The sequence below is a fragment of the Ceratotherium simum genome, chromosome 7 (assembly GCF_057802395.1).
Source record: "Ceratotherium simum simum isolate JZ-2026a chromosome 7, ASM5780239v1, whole genome shotgun sequence".
NCBI classification, from domain to species: domain Eukaryota; kingdom Metazoa; phylum Chordata; class Mammalia; order Perissodactyla; family Rhinocerotidae; genus Ceratotherium; species Ceratotherium simum.
In genome coordinates this window covers 61,792,943-61,817,640 of record NC_141906.1, presented here as the reverse complement: position 1 = coordinate 61,817,640, position 24,698 = coordinate 61,792,943, and the positions used below count along the sequence as shown (strand labels likewise).

The 24,698-nt window shown below is 38.2% G+C and overlaps 1 protein-coding gene across 2 annotated transcripts in view; it reads left to right on the top strand.

Annotated features, from left to right (window-relative positions):
• ARHGAP20 (Rho GTPase activating protein 20) overlaps positions 1 to 24,130 on the top strand; it is a 116,114-nt gene extending 91,984 nt beyond the window's left edge. Inside the window, exons 6-11 of one of the 2 annotated variants that reach the window (XM_087433675.1) lie at positions 7,818 to 7,996; positions 9,411 to 9,572; positions 13,264 to 13,373; positions 15,634 to 15,823; positions 16,988 to 17,102; positions 18,183 to 24,130. In XM_087433675.1, the coding sequence (XP_087289801.1) occupies positions 7,818 to 7,996; positions 9,411 to 9,572; positions 13,264 to 13,373; positions 15,634 to 15,823; positions 16,988 to 17,102; positions 18,183 to 20,047 (2,621 nt within the window). In that variant the 3' untranslated portion in view covers positions 20,048 to 24,130. The remainder of the gene's footprint in view (positions 1 to 7,817; positions 7,997 to 9,410; positions 9,573 to 13,263; positions 13,374 to 15,633; positions 15,824 to 16,987; positions 17,103 to 18,182) is intronic. The other variant, XM_004427353.3, reaches the window with a different exon arrangement.
• Positions 24,131 to 24,698: the final 568 nt, after the last annotated feature.

Genomic DNA, 24,698 nt, shown 5'->3' with positions numbered 1-24,698 from the left:
GTTCACTGCTATATACCAGCACCTGGAACAGTGCCAGGCGTATATAACTAATTACCCAGTAAATATTTTTGAATGAACGAATTTATTAATAAGCCTGTTGTAGCTTCTCATTAAAGATACAAAGGGAATGTTGCCTTTATAACTAAGCTGAGAAGAACAATATTTTACTCTTCTACCTTTATATCTGTGTTTTTTGAAACTATTTCTCTGGGTTCCCTGTCAATTTTATTTTAATTAATTTGACCAATTATCAGGGGTCAAGATTCCTAAGGATTTTATCAAATTTTGCCAGTGACTTGCTTAATTAAATTGTAGGCATCTGCTTATTAATCCTCTGTTTCTCCCTATTGGCAGTTAGGATAATAGTGATTGCAGCTGTAGATGGTTCTTAGTGAATGGGATCAGGGCTGGAATAACTGTAGACCAATGGGGCTACCCTAGCTGGGCATCAGAATCACCTGTGCAACTAAAAAAATTACAGGTCAACTAAAAAAAAGCTGTATTTTTTTAATACAGAAGATTTTGATGATCAACTGCTTTGAAAACCACTGATTTAGATCTGGGATCAGCAAACTTTTTCTGTAAAGGGCCAGATAGTAAAATTTGCAGGCTAACACACAAAATCAAGGATATTATGTAGCTACTTTTATAACAAAAGAGAAAACAAATTTCCACAAATTTTTTTATTGATGATATTCAATATATAATAATAATTGAGTACAATTTTATGTAATACAGGTCTACTAATTAGAAGAATTCTTTTGGGGATAACATTTCACTTAATTGGGGTTCAAAGTTAGTGTTCCAGTCATCAAAATTGATTGCAAAATGTTCTGATCTGTATGAGACTTTATATACTTTATCTTTGAAAACATCTTTTCACACAGATAGATATTGCCAAATACTGATATCATTCTACAAGCATATAATTTTAGTTGAGTATATTCTTCTCTTTGAAAGCATTTGTAGAATATTGTTAGATTCCTCTTTTGATATTTTCCTTTTAGCATGTCATTTATTACAGATTAATCATTTCCAATTGAAGGTTAGCTGGAAGCTCCTCATTGCACAGTTAAATGGATTTTGAGATATGGAAACTTCCTTTGCACTTGCATTGTGGTCGATAAAATGCTGCTGGAACTGTAGTCTGAGCTTGGAAAATATATCTGCTGTGACTTTGTATAGGAATGGAAATCTTGCTTCTCGTAGCTTTTGACAGACGAGAAGTGTATGAAGCAGCTTGACATCACTAGTGGTTAAATGTCAGTTGTTTTCAAAATGCAACTTTCAGAAGTTTTGTGTATAAGCACTATCATTCCTTGTCATTTAGGTTAAATGCATTAAGGAACATCATCAAAGGGGCCGGCCTGGTGGCCTAGTGGTTAAGTTCAGCACACTCTGCTTAGGCGGTCTGGGTTCGTGGGTTGGGATCCTGGGCGTGGACTTACACCACTCGTCAGCCGTGCTGTGGTGGCAAGCCGTGTATAAAATAGAGGAAGCTTGGGGCCGACCTGGTGGCATAGTGGTTAAGTTCACACGCTCTGCTTTGGCAGCCTGGGGTTTGCAGGCTCAGATCCCAAGTGTGGACCTACACACCACTCATCAAGCCCTGCTGTGGTGGCGTCCCATTTACAAAACAGACGAAGATGGCCACAGATGTTAGCTCAGGGCCAGTCTTCCTCAGCAAAAAGAGGAAGATTGGCAATGGATGTTAGCTTGTAGCCAATCTCCCTCACCAAAGAAAAAAGCTTTAAAAACAAAATAGAGATGGGCTAACCCAGTGGTGTAGTGATTAAGTTCACACACTCTGCTTCCGCAGCCCAGGGATCACAGGTTCGGATCCCGGGCACAGACCTATGCACTGCTTATTAAGCCATGCTGTGGCGGCGACCCATATAAAGTAGAGGAAGATGGGCACAGATGTTAGCCCAGGGCCAGTCTTCCTCAGCAAAAAGAGGAGAATTGGCAGTGGATGTTACCTCAGGGCTAATCTTCCTCAGCAAAAAAGAAAAAAGAGAAAGAAACATCGACAAATCTGCAGCAAAACTTAATATCCAAAGCCATTAAGTATTCAATAATAGTGGTTGAGGGCAATTCTTCTCATTCATAAAAATTTCAATCTCAGTCCTAAGCTCAAATATCACTATAAACTTAACCATTTCTGAGCCTTTGAACTGCTATGTGATAGCACAAGTCAGGCTATTTGGCTTATATTTCTGACAAAAAGTCATAGAACTGACAGTAGTTAAGTCCATGAGACTGAATAAAGTTCGCTGTTGACACTACTGATCCAGTAACACCAGAGAGATTCAAATATTCTCCACACAGTACCACTGTGAATAATACCATAGGCGTTAAACACTACATTTTCGCAAGCTTTGTAAATTCATCCAAATTATACCTTTTTCTGCTCCACACACTTTTACCATGATTAGATATAACATTTTTTAGCAGATTCCACTTCAGGTTGTACAAAATTATTGCTTTCTTGACTTCTTTGAAAAGATTCTCACCTGTAGTTGTTCCACGCAGACTGTTCAAGGCTAATTCCTCAGTCACTTCAAACAACGCATTGACTTCCCAAATAAACAATTGAGCAGTATTGGTAACTTCTGTCGACTAATCAAGAACCAAGGAAGTCACTCAAAATCATTTGTCCTGTTTTTTAGCTTACAATTGATATTATTTCTAATGTCCTCAGCTATTCAAGCAGCAGTTCTCACCAAAAGGCTAATCGTCTTAAATCTAGTTTCTCTGTACGCATTTCTTTGTCTACTGCAGGCACACAGATCTAATCAACTCACCATTGGTAAATGGCTTTCCTTGAGTGGCCAACAAATGAGCCACTCAGAAACTTATTTTGATGCAACCTCACTTTCATTTTTTATTTTTGTGAAGAAATTCTCCAGTGCTGAGATATTTCATTTTACATATTCTAAAACTGTCTGTTCATTGCTTTCCTATGAGTTGGGAATATTGTAGTGAGCACTCAGTCTGGTAATATCAACTTATATTGTATTCTTTTACCACAGCTGTTATGTCATTGCACAGTTAGGACACAACTTTGCCATTGAATTGAATAATAAAGTCATCCACACTTCACTGTATTAAAAGCCCAACATTAGAAGTCCACTTTTTTCTTCTTTTCTTGTTTAGACTTGATGAGTAATAAAAAGATAAAATGTTGTGGTATCATGATACATGTGGCCCTCGAAACACTATGGAGATATAAGTGTGTCACTGAGCAGCAGTGCGAAGCAATGACAGCACCACCTATGGTCTCTGTCACAACTGCTCAGCTCTGCCATTGAGTGTGAAGCGAAAGAAACCATGGACAATACATAAACAAATGAGTGTGGCTGTGTTCCAATAAAACTATTATGGACAGTAAAATCTGAATTTCATATAATTTTTATGTGTAACTAAATATTATTCTACTTTTGATTTTTTCCAACCTTTTAAAAATGTGAAAACCTTTCTTAGCTCACAGGTTATCCAAAGAAAGGTAGCAGGCTAGATTTGGCCTGTAGAGCATAGTTTGCTGTGCTCTGATATAGATGATTGAAATGCACATTTAATCAAAAACATTCCACCTAAACCCCCAGTCTTCCACCAAACTTTATACCAGAGCTTCACACAAGTAACAGGACTATCTCATTTGACTTATCTCCATTCCTTTTCCTTTTACATCTTCGTAGTGTTTTAATTAGAGGTGGAAAAGCCAGAAGATATCTAGAAAGACTGAAGAATTGTAAAAAGTATAGAAATTCTAAAAATAGAGTTATTGGCCCCTGGATGATGACACTATTCATAATGCTAGCAAGTAATCGCTACATAGAATTTAACAGTTTATGAAATACTTGCTTTTAAGCTTCAAAACAACCATGTAAGGTAACATTATTATCTCATTTTTCAGATGAGCAGACTGAGACTGTGTCCAAGATCACAAAGCATGTAACAGTAGAGCTGAAACCTAAACCTAGGTCTTCTGTCCCTAAATCCCTGCTCTTGTCACTAGACCTCACTGCCATGATATGTGGACATGTTAGCACTAACTCACTTCATGAAGCAGAGACCATTTTACATAGTTACCCTTTTACTGTCAACATCCCCGCTGCTAGTCTTACTCCTCTTGGTTTTTTTTAATTTGAAGGCAACATGCCACCATGGAAGATTGTTTTCAGTACTCCCATAACCTCACTGTGATATACAAAATATGACCATATGACTGAGTATCAAAATTCAATGTGCTTGTAAAAGCCACTCTTGCGTCACCGTCTTTCCCACCCTCTTTGTGTCACCTCATCCCTAACGTGAGTAAAAATAAAAAAGGAAACCTCTTAGAAGGAAATGAGTTTAGGAACAAGACTTTTCACTCTCTTGCCCTACCCTTGTTCATATACATACCACCTATTAACCTGACTTCTAATAGGGCAAAATGAGCTAAATCTTCTTTTTCAGAACTTATTATAAACATATAGAACTTTGACTTGTTTACCAAGTGCCATTTGTCATACTCAGAGTCCATCACACTCTGCTTGTGGACTTCTTTATTTAAAATCCACAGAACTCATAAATACTTAAATTGCTTAGTCCTATGAAGTGGCTATTTTGTATGGTCTCTTATGTGGAAAATCGTATCTTGTTTCTGAGGCTAACAAGGGTATAAAAGAGGAAGATAATTTCTGATAGAGTATTGGCTGAGAACAATTAATATTATATTTTTAAACCATCTGAATAAAATAAGCCACACTGGAATAAAGATAAAACTCCATATCTCTATTTCTGAGGGAGGCTTTCTCTAGTCAGCTTAAGGAAAATATCTCAGTTAACTGAAAAAACCTTAGGTGAACATAGTCATCCCCAATCTGTTTTTCAAATTCCTGCATTAGTGTGGGGAAGATCCCCTACTAAATAATCTTACACTGAAAACAGAGTAGCAATAGATCTCTCGGAAGGCCACCCCTGAGACCAAGATCACTAACTCAGCCTTGGGGTCATGACCCGTCTCCATTGAGACAGCTCTAGTGTTAATGGGGGTTCAGGACATAGCTGTTAAAGATCTGACCTGAAGACCCAACTCAAATGTCACTTCTAGGAAGTCTTTGTTCCTTCAGGCAGGTAGTGCCCTCTTCTCTGCATCTCCAGAGCACTTTATAAATATCTCTAGTGTAACATAAAAATTACATATGATGATTTGTTGTATGTCTCACTAGACTATGAGCTTCTTAAGGCCTGGGAACACATAGCAGGGCTTAGTCCACTGCGTAGAACAGAGCAAAAGTTAAATGAAAGACTGAGTGACTTAGTCACACCTAGTAAGTATGGAAAACTTGAGTGGAGCACAAGAGTTCTGGGGTTGAAGTAGGATCTTTCTGGGAATGCTCTGAAGTAGCTCTTAGGGTTCTAGCCTGAACTGAACTCTCAGTTCCGCGCCCACAGCAGGCTCACTTTCCACGTCTGCTTCAGACCCAGGGCTAAACTGGAACTGGACTGAACGTTTTATGGTAGATGGTAAAATATGGAACACAACTTTTCTTCTACCTGTTTGCCCTTTCATTCCAGTATTCTCCCAGGTGTATTTTCCACTCTGGGGGGATAAAACGGTATTCTTAATCTGGGGAGTTATATGGCCAGAATAGAATTTCTAATCAAGGTTTTTTTTGTTGTTATGATTACTGTTCTATAAGCACAAACTTTTAAGAAGTGTAATTTTTAATATTCAGTTCCCTAATTTAAATGTGAATAAACACTGGCTTGAATCTTGCCAGAATTGTTTAGGAAAGGTAGGTTTACATGAATTTAGTTTGCTCTGCATTTACATCACCTTTATATTTTTTACAACACTAGCATGTTTCTTCAGCAGACTTTGACATTTAGAACATAAGAGCTATGCATTAAAAGCTCTGCAAGAAAATAAACTTTAATGAAATTTTTTTTCTCTCAGTCCTAGAGGGAACATGAACTCTAAACTTGAATGTTGTACATAACAAAAAGCATGGCTTCAGCTGAAAGTATTTATGATAAAGTACAGGACTCAAGTTCTACTTTATCTTCTGTCTACACTCCTAGGATAGCTACATATATAACTTTGTGATAGAGCGTTCTTCCTACGAAGTGTGTGAAAGCTAAAAATTCAAATAAATCTGATAATTTTAGAAATAATGAAACCAGGTTAAATGTGAGGAAACTAGACAGAGTACAACTACTCACATATATATAACCACACATAGTAAACAAACATTTGCACACATTGACCTTGTGAGGTATACAGGAACCCCCTCCTGGATATAAGAATGGGTTTAGTTTCCTTTGCTGTTGTTTTTTGGGGGTTTTTGTGTGTGTGTTAGGAAGATTAACCCCGAGCTAACATCCAGTGCCAATCCTCCTCTTTTTGCTGAGGAAGATTTGCCCTGGGCTAACATCCGTGCCCATCGTCCTCAACTTTATATGGGACGCCGCCACAGCATGGCTTGACAAGCGGTGTGTTGGTGCGCGCCCGGTATCCAAACCTGCAAACCCCGGGCTGCTGAAGCGGAGCGCGTGCACTTAACTGCTGTGCCACTGGGCCGGCCACTCTTTTTTCTTTTTTTTTTGTCCAGATTTTATAGTTGTTATTTGTGTGTATGTGTTGGTGTGGGGGGAGAGGTCCAAAAGGAGCTACTCAGCCACTCTTAGAAGTAAAACCCTAAACAGCTGTCTTTTTAAGTAGCAAATCCATCAAATTTCATGTTAAAATAAGACACAGATGATTTCAAAAATGTTTTAGCACTATGAGATCATAAAATCATGATTCATTGTTGACTGTTCTTACTTCTTCCTATTTTGTTCATGCTCTTTTTCTACCTAAGGCTCTCCTCAGTTCAATTATTGTTCAAGAATGATTTATTGAGTACTTACTAGGTGCAAGGCACAATGCTAGATGCTCTACCTATTGAAATGTTGTTCATTCAAAATCCAAATCAAATGCACACACCTCCAGAACCTCTCCTTCCCTCATACTGGGTGGATGTGCTTTCTATTTCTTTTAAATGCCTTGAGCACTTTATTACTCCCTTAGTCAGCTTATTTATTAGTATACTTGCTTTTCTCCCCATCACCACTGGTCTTGTTCCCCATTAGATTTATAAACTTCCCCATGGCAAGGGCAGGTCTCACTTGTGTTTGCATCCATCCATGCTGCCTTAAACATGCTTTTAAAGTCAGAAACTGAAAAGATACATAAAAATCTTTGCAGTTGGAAAGAAGTGGAAAAATGTAGAACATTAGCTTCCTGTCTGTTCTCAGTAGTAGAGTGGGGCATCAGGTAATAAAGCATTCTTTGTTTCTAGAGAACATCTTAATAGAGACAACCTCTCCCCCTTCTCCTTCTCTTCTTCCTCTTCTTCTTCCTTCTTCCCCTTCCTCTCTCCCTCTCCCTCCCCCTTCTCCTCCTCCTTCTTCCTTTCTTTTTCTCTATGTAACTGTGGTCTAATTTAATCTTCAGCTGTTTTGTAGGCCTAGTCTCATCTTTAAAATGGGATAATACATGTGTTGGTATGAAACACTTTTTGCTTTAAGTTGTTGCAGTTCAGTAAGGGAAGCTTTCCTCACCTTTGCAAATTCAGTGCCAAAACTCGCAAATTCAGTGCCAAAACTCAAGTAAACAGATGAGTGATGTCCCAGAAATAGATGGGAGAATAACCTTATCAGTAGCAAAGGACATCCATAAGCATTTTTCTCTTTGAGCCATAGTCTGAACATATTACAAAATGGAAACTGTAGAAATAAGGTTACGTGAATTAAACTTGTTTCTAATAATCTCACTTTTTCCTTAGATTCAGGTCAGAAGACATTTAAAAGGAGAAGATCTATCATAAACTGGGCCTTTTGGCGGGGTTCTAGCATTCACTTGGATAACTTGCCTATGTCACCGACATCTCCTATGCCAGGACAGCTCTTTGGAGTTTCCCTGCCACATATTTGTGAGAACGACAACCTGCCCAAACCTGTCTTGGTGAGTCTCATTTTGGCCTATAATACTAACAGGAAAGGAGGTTTGGGAAAGGAGAGCTCTGTGAGGTAAATATATCCCCAAATGGAAAAATTATAGACACCCATGTCTTTGGCTGAGAATCTTTATTATTATTACTTCAAAGAATAAATCTGATTAAGCTATTGCAGAATCACCAGGAAGACATAATAGAAAGAAATTATCTAGTCTGCTAGTTTCAAGAAAGAGCCACAGAAGCTTGCTCAGTAGACGGAGAAGGCACATTAGAATCCACGTTATCCCTCACATTTTTCTCACATTCTTTCTTGCACTCTACATTGTTCTGAAAGTCTCTTTTAGTCACTGTAGCAGCAGAGACTCCTCAATCTTATGCTTTTTAAAAATCTTACATGTGTTCAATTTGTATTTCAAGTGTTTAAGCATAAATATACATCCTTTTGCCTTTAGTTATCTTTCATATATAGTGTGGGATAGATGAAAGCCACTGAGTTTGTATTGTCTCCAGTTGATATACGAAATGATCACTGTTAAGCAACATATATTGAGTATCGAATGTCCTGCAAGCACTATATTAGACGTATGGCATTTTATGCTATATTGTGCATCTGTAAGTGCCAGACACTAGTCTAGCCACTTTATTGCTTATCTTTCACAACAGATTTAAGGGGTAGTTACTATCATCATCATCATCCCTACTTTACAAATTAAAAAAAAAAGGCTCAAGTTTACCGAAGGTCATACAGTAAATATGTGCCACGATTCAGTTTCAAATCCCATGAGTTTCTTGTTTCCAACACTCGTTTTCTTCCTGCACGGCAAGCAGAGGACATACAGCTAGAAAGAAAGCAAAATGAAAGATCAGTCAGAATGGAATGGAATGGAGAAAGCCTCCTGGAGGAGACGATTTTTGAGCCTGATTTTAAAAGAAGGAAATAAATACAGGAAGTGGAATGAAGTATGAAGAAGTATGAAGGCGCATAAAAAGAAAGACGAGCAAGTGGAGAATGCGTTTAGCAAGGATATTTCCATATTTGGGGAAAAGAGTCCGTATTAGAGAAGATGGGAAAAGAATAGCGAGGTAGGAGAGAGACGAGTTAACAGGGACCATGAAGCAGTCAGAGAAATTTGATTTTAAATTGGCTCTTGGTTCATTGAATGAAAGACAATCTCATTAAAGCAAGTGTTTAAAGTAAAATGTTTTAGATGTTGAATATAGCAAGAATAAATAGGAGAAAAGCGATTTAAAAGTACCAAAACACGAACTGACTTCGGTCCTTCTGGCAGTCCATCCAGCCCCAGCCCCTCAGTGCTTTTCCCCGGGATACCCCAGCCTCTGGCAGCCCGAGAGGGCAAGTGTGTGTCCCCTTGCTTCCATGGTTGAAGTGCCATTTTGGTTTTTTCCTTTGCTTCCCCATAGGATATACTTTTCTTTCTCAATCAGAAAGGACCCCTCACAAAAGGCATCTTCAGACAATCAGCCAATGTGAAATCCTGCAGAGAGCTGAAAGAGAAACTTAATTCTGGAGTTGAAGTACACCTAGACTGTGAATCTATTTTTGTGATAGCGTCTGTCTTAAAGGTAAGGAAAGTTCTCCCTTCATCCACCCTATGGTGTAGCTCTGGAGAAAGACAACTAGTTTCTCTCATTATAATATTGTAGCCATCTGCAAAGTACCATAATAGATTTAGAATGTAAAAAGTGTTAATAAAAAAAAAGTCAACATTGGCCTTTAAAAGCCACTGCCAATGTTATGGCATGTCAGATTTGCTTTTTTAAATTTTTTCATGCCATACCACTCTGCTCATCTTCATTTCTGCCACCTCATGCAAATAAATAAAAATTAAAAATAATCAAAACACACAGCATGTTTACCAAAACAAAGATCCTGATTATGATGTCTTCCTCACAATCTCACCACCTTCCTAATAAAGACAAAATTTTCAAAAGTAGACTTTTATTAAACTTTGAAATAGAAATTTACCAGAATAAACAAACATTAGCCTAACAACTGAAACAAAAAATTGCTCTCCGAAACTACTGAAAATTCCATTCATTTATATAGTCATCGTGCCTTCCCCTGACCCCTAGTGCCTTCTTAAAGTAAAAATGAAGTAGGAATGACTCCAGATCTGGGCCTTCTTAGATAAAACCCTTACCCTTCACTGTAGGGTTACTTAAGTCACATCCATAGTTGAGTTAGAGATCTTCTAAAATGTTTTCCTCTCCAAATTCTTGAAAATGCCTTCCATTTTTCAAAGACCAAGAGTCAAAACCAGCTTTCTAGCAGAGCTTTTGACTACAGCAGTAGCTTCTGCAGGCCAGCCTTAGGCTCCGATCTCCCAGCAGGGTTTGAATTTACCAGAGCCAAGGGTAGAGATGAGGCCCCAGCCTGTATCCCAGGGCCTGGAGCATAAAAACCAAATTAAGGAAAACATGGTGAAGAAGACTCTTGCATAGCCCTACTCCTGCGGGGTGGTCAACTGCTTACAGAATGTTACTTCATGGCTTGATGAACAATCAAAGGTTTCTTGGTAAATGGGCCATGTCTGCTCTTAAACAACCCCTGCTGTAGACTTTTGCAATGAAGTACCACTCAAAAGCAGTAGAGAGCTGAAGGTAGGGTCGTCTAATCTATTTTGCACAGAGTCTGTGATTACCCCTCAATCCTGGATACAATAAAGATATGTATGGTGTGCTTAGCCAGTTATATATGGCAGGGATATATATATGCACAATGAATTTTTCTTTTTTCATCGTATAATTAGGCTTTCTCCCATCTCTTAATTTAAGAAGTTAAAGCCTATGTTTTAGATAATTTTCCTTACTATCCTATTCTTCACAGCACCACACTTCTTAAAATTTTGTGTTAAATTGTTGAGGCTACTACAAAGAAATATGATTCTAGAAGAATTAAATTGTATTTCAGATTGTAGAAATAGCACTTGTACAAAAATAAGCAAAAGACAAAAAATGATTGAAAAGTTTGGTTAAATGGGTTCCAAGTAATTGAAGTTTTATAATCATATAACTGTGTTTTGCTCTCATTTCTTCCAAGTGGTTGCAGGAAAGGGGATACTTTATGCCAAAAGTTTTTGAGCTTTTGTTTTGTTTTGTTTCTTGTTTTTGAGACTGTTTGGAAGTAGTACTTAAGTTTTCCTTTAATTTTTTACTTATGCTGGTTTTGCTTAAATATAAGCTTAACTCTTCAGATTATAATTCGAAGAAAATTTCTCAAGATACTATCACTTTGATCCATCAGACCTTTGAGGAAAAGTTCACTTTTAATCCTGTAGGAATCTCATCTCAAATTAATGTGGGAGTTCTGCTGATGACCTGGGCTCTAGTTTTGGAGGGGAGAAGACTCTCAGTTGAGTGCTGTGAGTTGGGATTGTAATTCAGAACCAGCTCTCACATCCTTTCTCAGCTGTGATGGTGGTTGTATTTCGTAACTTGTTATTCCAGCTGTGGAGAGTTCATTGAGATGTTACAAGTTATTATCTTTCAAGTGTAGGTTTAAGATTTAATGATGTTTTTCTTCAAGACAGATCTTAAGTATGTTTTCCACTGAGATTTAAAAAGAGAGCTATTGTCACTGCCCCACTTTGAAATAACAAACTTTTCCTCTTCTAAATCTGACTTTTAAAGTAGGTACAGCACCTAAAATTAGTTTGAAATTATGAAAATTCAATAGCTTTCCCCAAAAAGAGGTAACTTTTGTGATGACACATCTGAATCACAAGTATCCAGGTACATTTCTACTGGAAGATATAATAGAACAGAGAAAGACTTTGAATCAATTATCTTCCTACTTGTTAACCACTCTAAAAATAATTGTATAATAATAGGTGACATGACTCCAGAAAGGTCTTTAAAATTATCTTAGAATCTCAATTATAGTTGGTTGGCCTTCCTTTGTCTCTCATTAGCATTTGACCATATGACAAATAGCAACAGTTCAGTAATGACCTCTGCTATGTCTGGGACTGTGGTTAGACTGAGGTGTACAAAGGAGGTGAGGGTCTGTGCCTGCCCTGGAGGACCCCATAAGCTAGTGGGGGAGGTGCACACCTGATCAACTAACAATTAGGTATCACAGCACCCATATTAGTAATATAAAGTGACATATAAGTAACAAGTTGTGTTTTGCCTTTTGTAAAGCACATGGGTAAAGTTGCTGATTTGGTTTTCCAGCAAGAGTTAAAATTTCTCAGTTGCGGACTTTTACCTATCTCTATGCTGTAAGCAAGAGCTTGCAACAAGATACCCAACCATGGATACAGTGCTTAGACATGAAATTGAGTTTTCTCTGCCTAAAGTTTACTGAGGTGGATATCAGACTTCGCAAGCTTGGCCTTGCTAATTAATACCATGCCAAAAGCAACAGAGAGAGTTGGCCTAGAACAGAAATGAACATAGGACCAGGACCCAATTTAGTTTATTTTTAAGCTTTTTATAAACAAAAGTCAAACAACAAATACCCTTGGTCATTTCCTACTTGTATCATAGTCTGTTTTCACCACACCCAGCCCCACCAGAGGTCTCAGCAGAATAAGGTCTTGAAGGCCAGAAAGGGTAATGTGCTGGGGACATGTTATTTATTGTACTTCAGGCATAGGAGTGTGGGCCCAGGCTCCCATAGCCCAGCCATAGCCTGGAATGCTGCCTCCCCCCAAATATATGAGAGCCCTTCTATGGGGAACACAGACAGAAACTCTTAGCACCTCTGGATGGAATTGTGAACCAATGCCGCTGGAATATAAAGTTCTAAGATAATAGGGACTTGGTTTTGTTCACTGCTCTACCCCTAGCACCTCAAACAGTGCCTGGCAGAGACACACAAAAGTGTACAGAATGATTGAATGACTGATTACCACATTATGAACCTCACAGGGTATCTTCATGCATTTCTTTGAGCAATGATTTGAGAGGGGAAAAAAAAGGATTTAGGATGGTTTACTGCCAAACCCTGTCATGTTGTACTAATTTGCTAAAATGGACTCAGACAGGAGGTTTCAGCCCAAACAGGTTGTCCTTTATCTTTCCCGCTATAGTCCAGACTCCAATTATCTCTCTGGTTTTTGTTAGGAAAAATTCAAAGCATGTGTTTCTATGTGTGCACTTCAATGGAGTGTTGGCACAGAGTTGTGTGTATTCCAAAGAAGGGAGGGCTTAACTGAACTTTTCAACAAAATGTTTTCTTTCTAATTTCTCCAATACATATTTAACATGAGAATAATAATTTAAAATATTTGTTTTACCCCTATGTAAGGATTTTCTACGAAATATTCCAGGAAGTATTTTTTCATCAGATCTCTATGATCATTGGGTCTGTGTAATGGATCAAGGAAATGATGAAGAGAAAATAAATACAATTCAAAGGTAATTATTCTAATTTTGTCATATCTCAAAAATACTTTTAAAAAAACTCATATTTTATAAACTTGCCTATTAAAGTAATGATGACTATCAAAGTCATATCCATGGGGACTCGTTTAAAAATAGATTTATGCTAGCTGCTATCATTGGTATTATTGTTTTCTCCCTAATCTTATTAACATGGAATACTTGACCATTGTACACCTTCTGTATATCTGAATTTGATAGGAGCTGAAACCCAGTAGACAAATAATACCAATTGGGTCTAATACTGTAGACCCAAACTACAATTTATGATCTTAATTTTGGTAAATACTTAACTAACCAGACAACTCCTTATATATGTCATTCAGCAACTGAATTCATACAGAGGAAATTGCCTCCCCTCAAGGAGCTCACAGTCTGGTAGAGCAGATAGATAAACCAAGAATTACAATTACAATGCAGCATAATCAGTGCTATAAAAGAGATATATGGAGGAGGGTATTGTGGGAGCACTGCAGAGAGGCAGTTAACTCCTTGAGATATGTCAAGGAAAATGGGAGTTGCAAAGTCTCAGTCTGATCACAAAGAAAGCATTGCCTGTACTCATGCAAAGGCAAGTTGCTGGCAGAACTCACCACCCCCATTCTCAATATTTCTTGCATTATAAGAGAATAGGAAAGAAGTGTCCATTAACAAAAAGCAATACTTCCAGTTCTGTGAAAACCTAAGAATCCCAGTATCATTTGTTTGCGTGTGCTTGTTTAGTACAGTTTTTTCTTTTAAATATGAAGTATTATCTATACACTGCTATTGATAGACATCTTTATCAGTAGAAGAACATAGTACAACTATTAAAGACACCCAAAATCAAAGCCATGTAACAAAATACTATCATTATGGTTTGGTAGAAACCATTGAAACATAGTGAACATCAGATTCTATACTTTGTTGCTCGTTGTCTAAAACTTTATGTTCTGCAAACTGTTAAAGGATGATTTAAAAAAAAAAGATAAAATTATAACTCTCATACAAATATAAAATGAACACATGTGAAAGATTTTATTTAAATCATTACTGAGAGAACTAGTAAGATGTTATAACCAGTTCAAAGGAAATTTCAAAGTACCACAACTTATGAAGTTGAATCAGAAATACTGAAATGAATTTACAAATAAATGCAAAACAGCTTTTTTTACTGGGGTGAAGTAGGTCAGATAAATCATTGATCTCCCCACCAGACAGAATTTTCAAGTCTATAGACAAGTGTTAGGTGATCTGCTATTAGTTATGGACAACCTACAGAGTTGTGAAATAGCTCAAAGGCTTAGATCAATCACCCAAAAGATTATGCTAAACAACGCCTTACTTTCCATTGAATATACTCAGTGATCTTAGGGTCCATTTCAATATCTTTCACAATTTGTCCCTAGAAAACTATACTCATTGTCAGTCCATTGTACTGAAGATGTGCCTCTGCTATTGGTGCAACAGGCATCAGACTCCCTTATTTTCTACCCCAGGTTGCAGATTCTTGTTGAAAAAAGCAACAACCATAAATATCAACTTATATATCTCTCTCTCTTTTCCGGATGGTAGTAAAAATCGTTTTCAGTGAATGATAATTTAAAAATCCCTTATCAATTACACAATAGAAACAGGAGGAAATATACTATTATAAGCTTGACTTACATGTGAAAATGATGCTTGACTTACATGTGAAAATGATGCCAGTGAGATAGAGATTTGGGACACAACTGACCTTGGAAGCTGGTGGAGCAGAGCAGGAGCTCTCAGAATGGACCTGGAAGTCTTAATAGCTAAGGTTTGGGTTCTCGCCAAGACACACAATTCCTGTGTTGCTACTTGGAAATAAAGGAGCACTTTAAATGTAATTGTTGTTTAATTTCATCAGAAAGGTTTTTGGAGGTTTTGGTTGAGAATATTCTAAAATGTTACAGGATTTGCGTAAAACACATTATACTAGTTTCAGGGAAATATTTCAGGCAGCATTTTTTTATGAACCATTTTTCTGCATTCTTTTACATTTTCATTGGGTTGTGAAGACAGTGTACAAATAAATAGCTAAATCCCCAGTGCCCATTTTCTTTCTTTCTGTGCAGGCGGTCCTCACTTTGCATGGTACCACGTTAACTAAAACTCTTGCATATCTGAACTATATTCTTGCTTTGCAGGGTTCCCCATGCAAAGCGAGGGTTACCTGTCTATGCAAGGTTTTTATGAAATGTCTTGCTTAAAGAGTGCGTTTTTCTGTCTTTAGGCTATTAGACCAACTTCCGAGAGCCAATGTTGTTCTCCTAAGGTATCTTTTTGGGGTATTACACAACATTGAGCAGCAGTCTTCATTCAATCAGATGACTGCATTTAATTTAGCGGTGTGTATCGCTCCGAGCATTCTTTGGCCGCCTACTTCCTCCAGCCCAGAACTAGAAAACGAATTTACAAAAAAGGTAATGAAGTTTTTCATTTTTATGCTGTGGGGGACTGAGTCCCCATTTTGAACCTAAAATTTGGGGTATTAATTCTTAAAGACATTTTCTTAAACAACTGAAATACACCTCCATATAGATTTGAGTTCATTGAGTATTTTATCCTATCCTGGTAGACTATAGGAAGGTAATTTCTTAAGCAGAAAAGTGAAGGAGTTGGGTTACTTCTCTTTTTCCTTTAGGGACGCAAAACACTATGACTGACTGAAAAACCACAGTGATAAGAAAGCAGTTGATGTGATTAAAAAAAGAAAGAAGGACTTTGGAGTTAGACAAACCAAGGTTCATTTCTCAGCCCTACCATTTGCCAGATGTACAATCTTAGGCAAAATTAGTTACACTGATCCACAAGTTCCTCATCTAAAAAAAAATGGAGGTAGTGATAATACCTAGCCCATACGGCAGTTACTTGAAATCACACTCCTGAGTGCCTGGTAGTTAACTCTGGGTTTGGGGATATTAGTTCCCTTTGATCCCAGCATTCTTCCTGCTCCTTTGCCTCAGCTATTGGGGCAGGGAAACTATGGAAAGATTCCAGTACATCTCAGTGGAGGCACAAAGCTGCCTAGTAAAATCTCTCCTCTTCCTCAAGCACCTTCAGTTAGGGAGCCTACGGGGAGGAAGTGCATAGATAGAGACTAGTCAGGCAAAATGCACATTTTGTCTTCATCTGTCTCTCTCCTTCACAATAAACCCACGGAAGATAGAAGATGCCCTCTTCCCATGCTTACCACAACTGCCTTTTACATAAGTATGTTTTATCTAATGATGCTTTATAAATTTTAATAACAAAGTATATTTATTCACTCTATACACCCTATAGAGAACACTTAAAATTCCTCTAATTTTAAAGACCGAGCCATTGGTATAAAAATGTTAGCATTAAGCCAAGGCCACAAATAATAACTTTAATCCACTGATTAAAATTAATTCCTATACCCAAGCTACTCTTGAAAGTATCATAGTTTTTTAGGGGAAACTATTTTATATACTTTTAAAGTAGACATGAATTTTTCTCAAGATTCTTTTGCATTTTTTTGTTAAAATCAGGATTCATACATGAAATGTGATTTATAGACATGCTATATGAAAAGTAGCACTTCATTTTTGTCCTTTTTTGTACAGGTTTCTCTGCTTATACAATTTCTGATTGAAAATTGCTGTAGGATATTTGGCGAAGAAATCACTTCCCTCTTGGGAGAGGTTTCAGTAAGATGTGATACTAGAGAGAATGCCTCAGGTATTGTGAATAATTGGATTGGTTTTTGTGAGAAATAGCCACATGTCTGAAGATGCTGGGACAGTGGTTGTCCCCCAGCAGCTCAGATGGAGGGAGCCTCTAACCTGGGTCAGAGCCTAGGGCTTCTGTTCCTTCCTTAGAAGAAAGCCTGCTAATAGGTCAGGGTATGTTAACACTGTGGGGGTTAAGAAATTTATAAGACAAGGTCCCAAACTTCAAGAAGTTGTTAGTGGCGGTATGATATGGTATGATGGTTTTAACCTTTTGTTAAATAAAACTTTACAAGGAACCCTCATATATATCATAGAACTGTGGTGTTGAAACTGGGATAGAAGGTCCAGAGGTAGTAGAAGCAGGTCTGGTCTTTTTCTTCCTCTCCTTCCTCTTAGTGATCCCTGAGACACCTAATTCTAGTTCACTATAAAACAGTTTAAAAACAACTAGCATCACTGGAGAGACTTGAAGACATTCAACCTTACAAAATATGTAATCCCTGTACCACCAGTAACTAGTTATGTTATCGTTGGCCAGTTATTCTATGCCACTGAACATCAGTATCTTCATCCATAAATATGGATAACCATAATGTCTAACCTGTATGATTGTTGTAAAGATTAAATAAAGTAGTGAATATTAAAGAACTTTGTCAATGAAAAATTGATAGGGTTAGTGAATGGTTTCCCTGAGACTAGAGTTAATTACATGTACCCAGTAGCAATCCATGTTTGAAGGTAGAGTCTTATTCAGAGCCTGGGTATACCTAGCATTAATTCCTTCATATTTTTCACCATATCTTGGTATTATGACATGTCTTCTTTACTTTGAGGAAATCTTCCTTAAGGAAAGCCTATGTCTTCAGGAACTGAGATAAATCTAGTATAGTCCAACAATTTTTTTTTTAATTCAGCACTAATTGGGCAGATTGTGAAAGATCCTTTCTTTCTTGAAAGTAGGAATTTGAACAATCTACATGAAAAGAGAATTCAACTAAGCACCATAGTTGTTTTTTTTTTTTTTTTTTTAGGCAACGTGTATTTGTGCTAAGTAAAAATGTTAACCATGGTTTGATTTTTTTGACAGATATGTCTTGCTTCCAACTGAATGACTCCTCCTATGACAGCTTGGAAAATGAGCTAAATGAGGATGTTGATGCTCCGTGTAGTGACTTGGTAAAGAAACTTGGTCAAGGCAGCAGAAGCATGGACTCTGTGTTAACCCTCAGTGACTATGACCTTGACCAGCCTGAGGTAGAAGGCCTTTTAACCCTGAGCGACTTTGATTTAGACCATTCTAAAGATGAAGACGTTCAAATGGAACGGCCTCCTGAATCCAAGCCGGTGAACATCACAGTAGTGTACCGTGGTCCCACAAAGGTCCCACTGCGGGATCATGCCAGGGCCCCCTCTGGCCTGAGCACACCCAGCTGCCTGTCCACAGCTGCAACAGATGCTCCAAAAAGCCTGAGGCGACACCGGCGCTGCTCGGAGCCCAGCATCGACTACCTAGACTCAAAGCTTTCCTATCTCAGGGAGTTTTATCAGAAAAAGCTACGCAAGTCCAGCTGTGATGCAGTTCTCTCACAAAAAGATGAGAACTATCTGAAGCAGAATCAACCCCTCCAGGAAGAGGGTAAGACGTGTTTTATAAAGAGTTTAGTCGCAGGCACTGATATCAAGAAAAATGCCACTAATAAAAATGTTAAGAAGAAAAGCTTGTCTGGTAAAGAAGGAAATCATGTGAAACTTTTCCCTAAATCCAAGCCAGTGGCCATTACTGTGGCATCTTGTAGTCACATGTCCTCACATGATCACCCCAGGAACCAGCCCTTTGACACAGATCCATCTGGCTACTCGCCGCCACACACGGCAGATGCCCTCAAGAGTTCAAGGAGGCACCGGCGCTGCTCAGAGCCCGGCATAGATGACCAGCACTGCAAACTGACCTATCTCAGGGGGATTTATTCAAAGAAACAGCATAAAACCGGCTATGAAGCCAGTCTCCTGCATGGAGAGGAAGATTATCTCAAGCGGCACAAGTCTTTGCAAATGGAGGGGCAAAAGCTTATTAATCAGAGTCTGGTCATGGGGATCGAGGTGGGCAAGAGTAGTGCCATAAACCAAAACACTGAGAAGGTTTTACCCCCAAGATTAAACATCTGCCCAAGGACTAGCTATTCTAGCTTGTCCTCCCCGGGCACTTCCCCATCTGGCTCATCAGTGAGCTCCCAGGACAGTGCTTTTTCTCAGATTTCTGAACACTCTGTGTTTACACCCACTGAAACTTCCTCTCCAATAGATTGCACTTTTCAAGCTCAAAGAAAACAGGAAGAGCTTTCTTCTGACTTGAGCAATTCCAGCCTCATTTCTGGAATGCCCGGTCCTTCATCAGAACAGGCCAGCAGCCACCTGGCTTATACAAAAAAGGACAGTGTCGAGTGGCATTCACAAATGCATTCTATAACTCTTCACCCCAGCACATGGTTGAGAAATGGTGTGGCCAGTTTGAAAAACTGGTCCCTTAAAAAGAAGGCAAGGGCATCCAGATCAGAGGAAAAGAAAATAGGTTCTCTGAAAGGACCCACGGAGCCACGTCCACATGCTTCTGGTGTTCCAGAAGCCAACTCACTGCAAGAGAGACAAAAAGATGTGCCCCTAAGGGCAGCTAAAGGACTTGGAGCTGTGCAAACAGCCCAGTGGTATAATTCTTATCCCAGCCAGGACTCAGAGAAACACTGTAGCTCTACATTCAGCCTAGTGGAAGACAGACTCAAGCTTTGTACGAAGTCACACGAGGAAGGAGAGATTAGTGAGCAGTGCTCTCCTGGTACTCGGCCTTGTGAAAGATCCTCGTCCAGCTCTTTGACTGTGGATGATGTGTCCAGCCCAGATTCAGGGCCTATGATGGTTTGTGATGTTGGGGACAGACATTTAACCAAAGACGTTTAACCACAATAAGAATTTGATGTCTACAAGAACAAGAACTGGGCTAATAATGACATAAAGACAATAATTATTATGACCCCTTTGTATAAAATACTTGGGATGGGTAGCATAAGGATAATCATCGCTAATACTTAGGACAACAAAAGAGCTCTCTTTATTGAGACTATTTGACAAAAAGTTTAGACTAAAAAATTTTGTCACCTAAGTGTTTGGGAGGCTTTTCCTTAGTAGAGCATGGGACTAGAGATACTAGCAGAGGGCTAGAGGAAACATCTTCTGTAGTGGAAACGTGCATTATGTGAGATTAGTATCCTGAGAAGGCCATGATGTCTTAAGTAAGGAACAAGGACTGTGGAGAGAGGGGAAGGATGCAGAGAAACCATCCACATTCCATGGAATGTTTTTAATAAGTAGGCAGGAAAAATGTCCCTAATCAAAGCATCAAGTAGAAAAGCAGGTCCGGTAATGAAGGAAATCATGTGAAACATTTCCCTGAATCCCAGCCGGTGGCCGTTTCTGTGAAGTCTTATGGTCACATGCCCTCACAGGATCGTTCCAGGAACCAACCCATTGATGCTGCTAGACTGGAGAAAATGAGGGTGACTCAAGAGCCATGGGTACCATGATATCATAGTTTCTTTGTTGGTTATGTTGGCTGATTTGTTTCTCCATTAGTGTTGCATTTTTCTGCAAAGGCTCCAGGAAACAGACCTGTGAGGAGAAAGAAGAAAATGGTTGCTCATTTCAGTGTCCTTTCCACAGGTGCCTGTGCTAGGAACACCCTCCAGAAATGCAACCTTTCCTATTAGAAGGTGATCTCCTGACAGCATACACGGTCTTAGTGTGGAGGGAAAGGCTGCAGCAACAGTCCTTTCTCTGTGACACAAATGCTATTGCCAACATGTGATCAAAGCATGGCTCCTCTTTGCTGACATGTTTTTCTGCAGCCCTGCCCTTAGATCAGTTAGCCAGAAAAAATTACTGGTAAGTCATTCCTTTTTTGATTGTCGTTTGGCAGTTGAGAGAACAGTTTAGAGGTTGGTGGGTTCTAGAGTCACAGAATAGAACATCTACCAAAGTGGCTATCAGGCCTTCTTCTCAGACAGTCACTGGCTTTGGATTGTCTTACCTCCAGGAGTTTTTATGTACTTTTGTCCCAAGTGTTTCCTGCTTTACAGATGGTTAATCCCCTTTGGTTTACTTCATATCCACAGACATTTCTCTTCTCTCTTGCCTTAAAGGTTACACCAGTACATCTCTTGATTATCTTCATGGATTATTAGGCCTTGCAAGCTAGTAGGAAGGGATAGCATCAGGAATGGATGTGCATCGTCCTTCATTTTAACTACTTACTTATGAGAAGTTTCTTAGAACCCATTTGGTCTCTTTAGTCCCCCATCAGATGGACCTTTCTCCCACAAACTAGCTTATTCTGAATTATTTTTCTTAGCCACCAGGAAACTTTCATGTCAAATGTTCTTTCCCTGTTGTCCTAAAGGTTGCATTTTTAGATTATAGAAAAAATAATAATGTTTTCTGTAAGATAGAGGAAGTCCTTTCAGTATTAGCTATAGGTGCTACCTACCTCTAGGGGACATGACCCTGTTTGCCCTAAGCATTATAATTAACTTTTAGAACTCTGTGTCCAAAGAGCTCCTTCATGACACTGGCCATCTCAGTCACAGATGTGAAGTAGATTTCACCTCGTAACCAACCACTCCTGTATTTAGACTCCTAAGTGTCCATATGCATCTTTTGTGATATAATATATCAAGGCAACAGGGATTCCCCTTTCCTTAGGGCATACTACTGTCAGAACTGTAAGATGTGAATGAAGCTCTTAGGCTTGGAGTGTCTTTCTGGAAGAAATTGTCTTTCTACTTAACAAAATAGTTCTAGCCTTTTTTCTTTCACATTGGCAGGTAGGACATCATCCACCCAGTTTGAAGCATAGAAGGAAATAGATACTGAGGTTCTTCAATAACCATTCCTACTCTCTATATTCCCTTAGATACTCCTGTAATACTTAATGTGAATAGTTTGTTAATATTGCTGTAAAGTATTATATTGTATGATTTGAAGACAGACTACATGTCATTTTATCGTACTCTGTCAATCTATAATATATTAGACTGATGCTTTATCTAAAATGCTTTGAGTTTGTATAATATATCTTGACAAATTTTACTACCATATGTTATGTAATAAATGTGTATTTTTGTACTTGCAGAAACTGCTGCTAACTTTTAAAGTTGTTTGGTTTTCAAGGCACTGATAATGGATATGTATGAAGTCCATGCTGTCTATTAAATAAAATACCATTCTGCAGAGTTAACCATCCCACCAGAGCAATATTGCCCTTTGTAGAATTGTTTTAGTTAATGAGCCCAATTTCTGCTTAACATTGGAAATTTCATAAAAGGTAATTAACGTTGAATTGGAACTTTGAGCTTTTAGTCATAGGCCACAGTCATTCTTTCTAGAAAAAGAAGTTTTTTTCTTTTATATTTTTCTAATCTTATCCTTTACCAAACAAGTCATGCTTTAGATGCAAAGTTTTCATTTTCTTAGGCATTATGTTTTCATTGTGCTCCTAGAATCAGATATAGTTTATATTCTTATATCAAAAGAACCGTCAACTCAGTTTAATTGATTGTATGAGATTTTCCTATCTAAATTTGAACCATTCTGACCAGAGTACCCAGTTAACTTAACCCAGACATAGACCAAGACATCAGTACTTCTCAGGTCATATACACTTATTAAATATTACTCATTTCTCATGACTGCTGCATCTTTGCCGTCTCAGAGTTCATTGAGGTTCACTCTGTGTAAGTTTAACGACCATTTCAAAGAGATTTAAAAAAATATACTACCTTAGTCCAGAAAAAATGATTTGCTCTAACTGAGCAGTGAAGACCACAGCTCCCTTGTCAGAAATGTCACTGATTAGATTTGGGCAATGTACACATACACTGATGTTAATTTCTCCCTAAATCTTGCAGAAGTACAAAGATAATTTTGCTTCTAAAAAAGAGTCTTAATCTACCAAAAACATTGGATTCAAGAAATTATCTCACATTGTGCTTTTCTACTTTTCATGGCATGACATTGAATTGAAAGGATCTAATGTATCCTTGAACCAATGGCATATTTTGTCTATTGAAAAGAAACCCTAAGAATATTATGTATCTTAATCCAAATTATGGTAATAAGTGTTTAACTGATCTTTTACTACCTGGTCATGTTTTAATGACTTGAGAAGAAGTCTTTGTAAACTGCTTATTTCAATACAAAGAGAAAAGTGAATAATAAAGTTGAGTAAAATGTTAACTTTCTTTAATATCTATTCGGGTTATGAGTATATCTCATAAGCTAAGTTTGCTGCTGAAAAGAAGAGTATTCTTGAGTTCTGTGCTGTCTACCCCAAGTATGAGTCCTACTCTGTTTCTGAGTCACCTGAAAGTATAAATCCTTTGTTCGTGTTGTTTTTTTGTTTATTTTTAAATACAGGGAACTCCTTGAGCTTCAGTTCTGCATAATGTAAGATGTGTGGTAGAATTGGCAGAAGGCTCTGGGGTGTAATTTGGAAAATTTTGTTTTGAAGTCTTAAAGAAATATACACAGGGGATGGTATTAGATGTGTGTGGTTCCTCAGTTTGTATAGTGTGTGTGCTCATCGTGCAGTGCCAAAGTGCACATACATTTTTACATATTTCAAAGTGTTTTTCTAACCTATTTAATTTTTAAGGCAAAGTAAATGTGTTTTCTGAAGTTTGATATTACATGGCAATGTAAGATGCAGGCTTGGGAGACATTAAGATTTAAATGCTGGGCTGGCCCAGTGGCATAGCAGTTAAGTTCACGTGCTCCGCTTCAGCAGCCCAGGGTATACTGGTTTGGATCCTGGGCGTGGACCTACTCATTGCTCATCAAGCCATGCTGAGGCAGCATCCCACATAGAAGAACTAGAAGAACCTACAACTAGGATGTACAACTATGTGCTGGGGCTTTGGGGAGAAAAAAGAAAAAAAGAAAGATTGGTAACAGATGTTAGCTCAGGGCCAATCTTCCTCAAAAAAAAAAAAGATTTAAATGCTAATTGTTTTCATCTACGTTTGATTTTAGATTTTTAGTATGGAATCTAAATTAGATCTAATTATGGAATGAAATTTCAAACTTTTCCTTGCAGCCTCTTGATCACCTATGAGGAGTGAATAAATTGGCTAAAAGCTTGTATTTATGAAGTAGGCCCGTTACTCTGAGCAATTAAAATGGATGGTATAAAGAAATACTCCTTCTCTGACAGGTCACAGGGCCTCTGATTGTTACTACCTTGAATTTTCAGGAGGAAAATAAACATTTTATATCTTTACCCAAGAATAGGATGACTGAGAAGCAGAGAATCATCAAAATACAGAAACACAGAGAAGCTATTGCTTGAAGGCACAGCAAATGAATAGATGAGGAGGAAAGCTGTGGATGAGCTAATTCAAGCGAGAAACTGAGTCATAAGGAGGTCAAAGAAAATTGAAGAGGGAAGGCGCAAGGCTGGGGGGAGTTGGAGGTGTAACAAATGATATAAATGCTATTCAGGCAGTTTTACTTTTATTGCCAGGTACTGTTCAAGACCCTAGGAATACAAAGTGAAAAA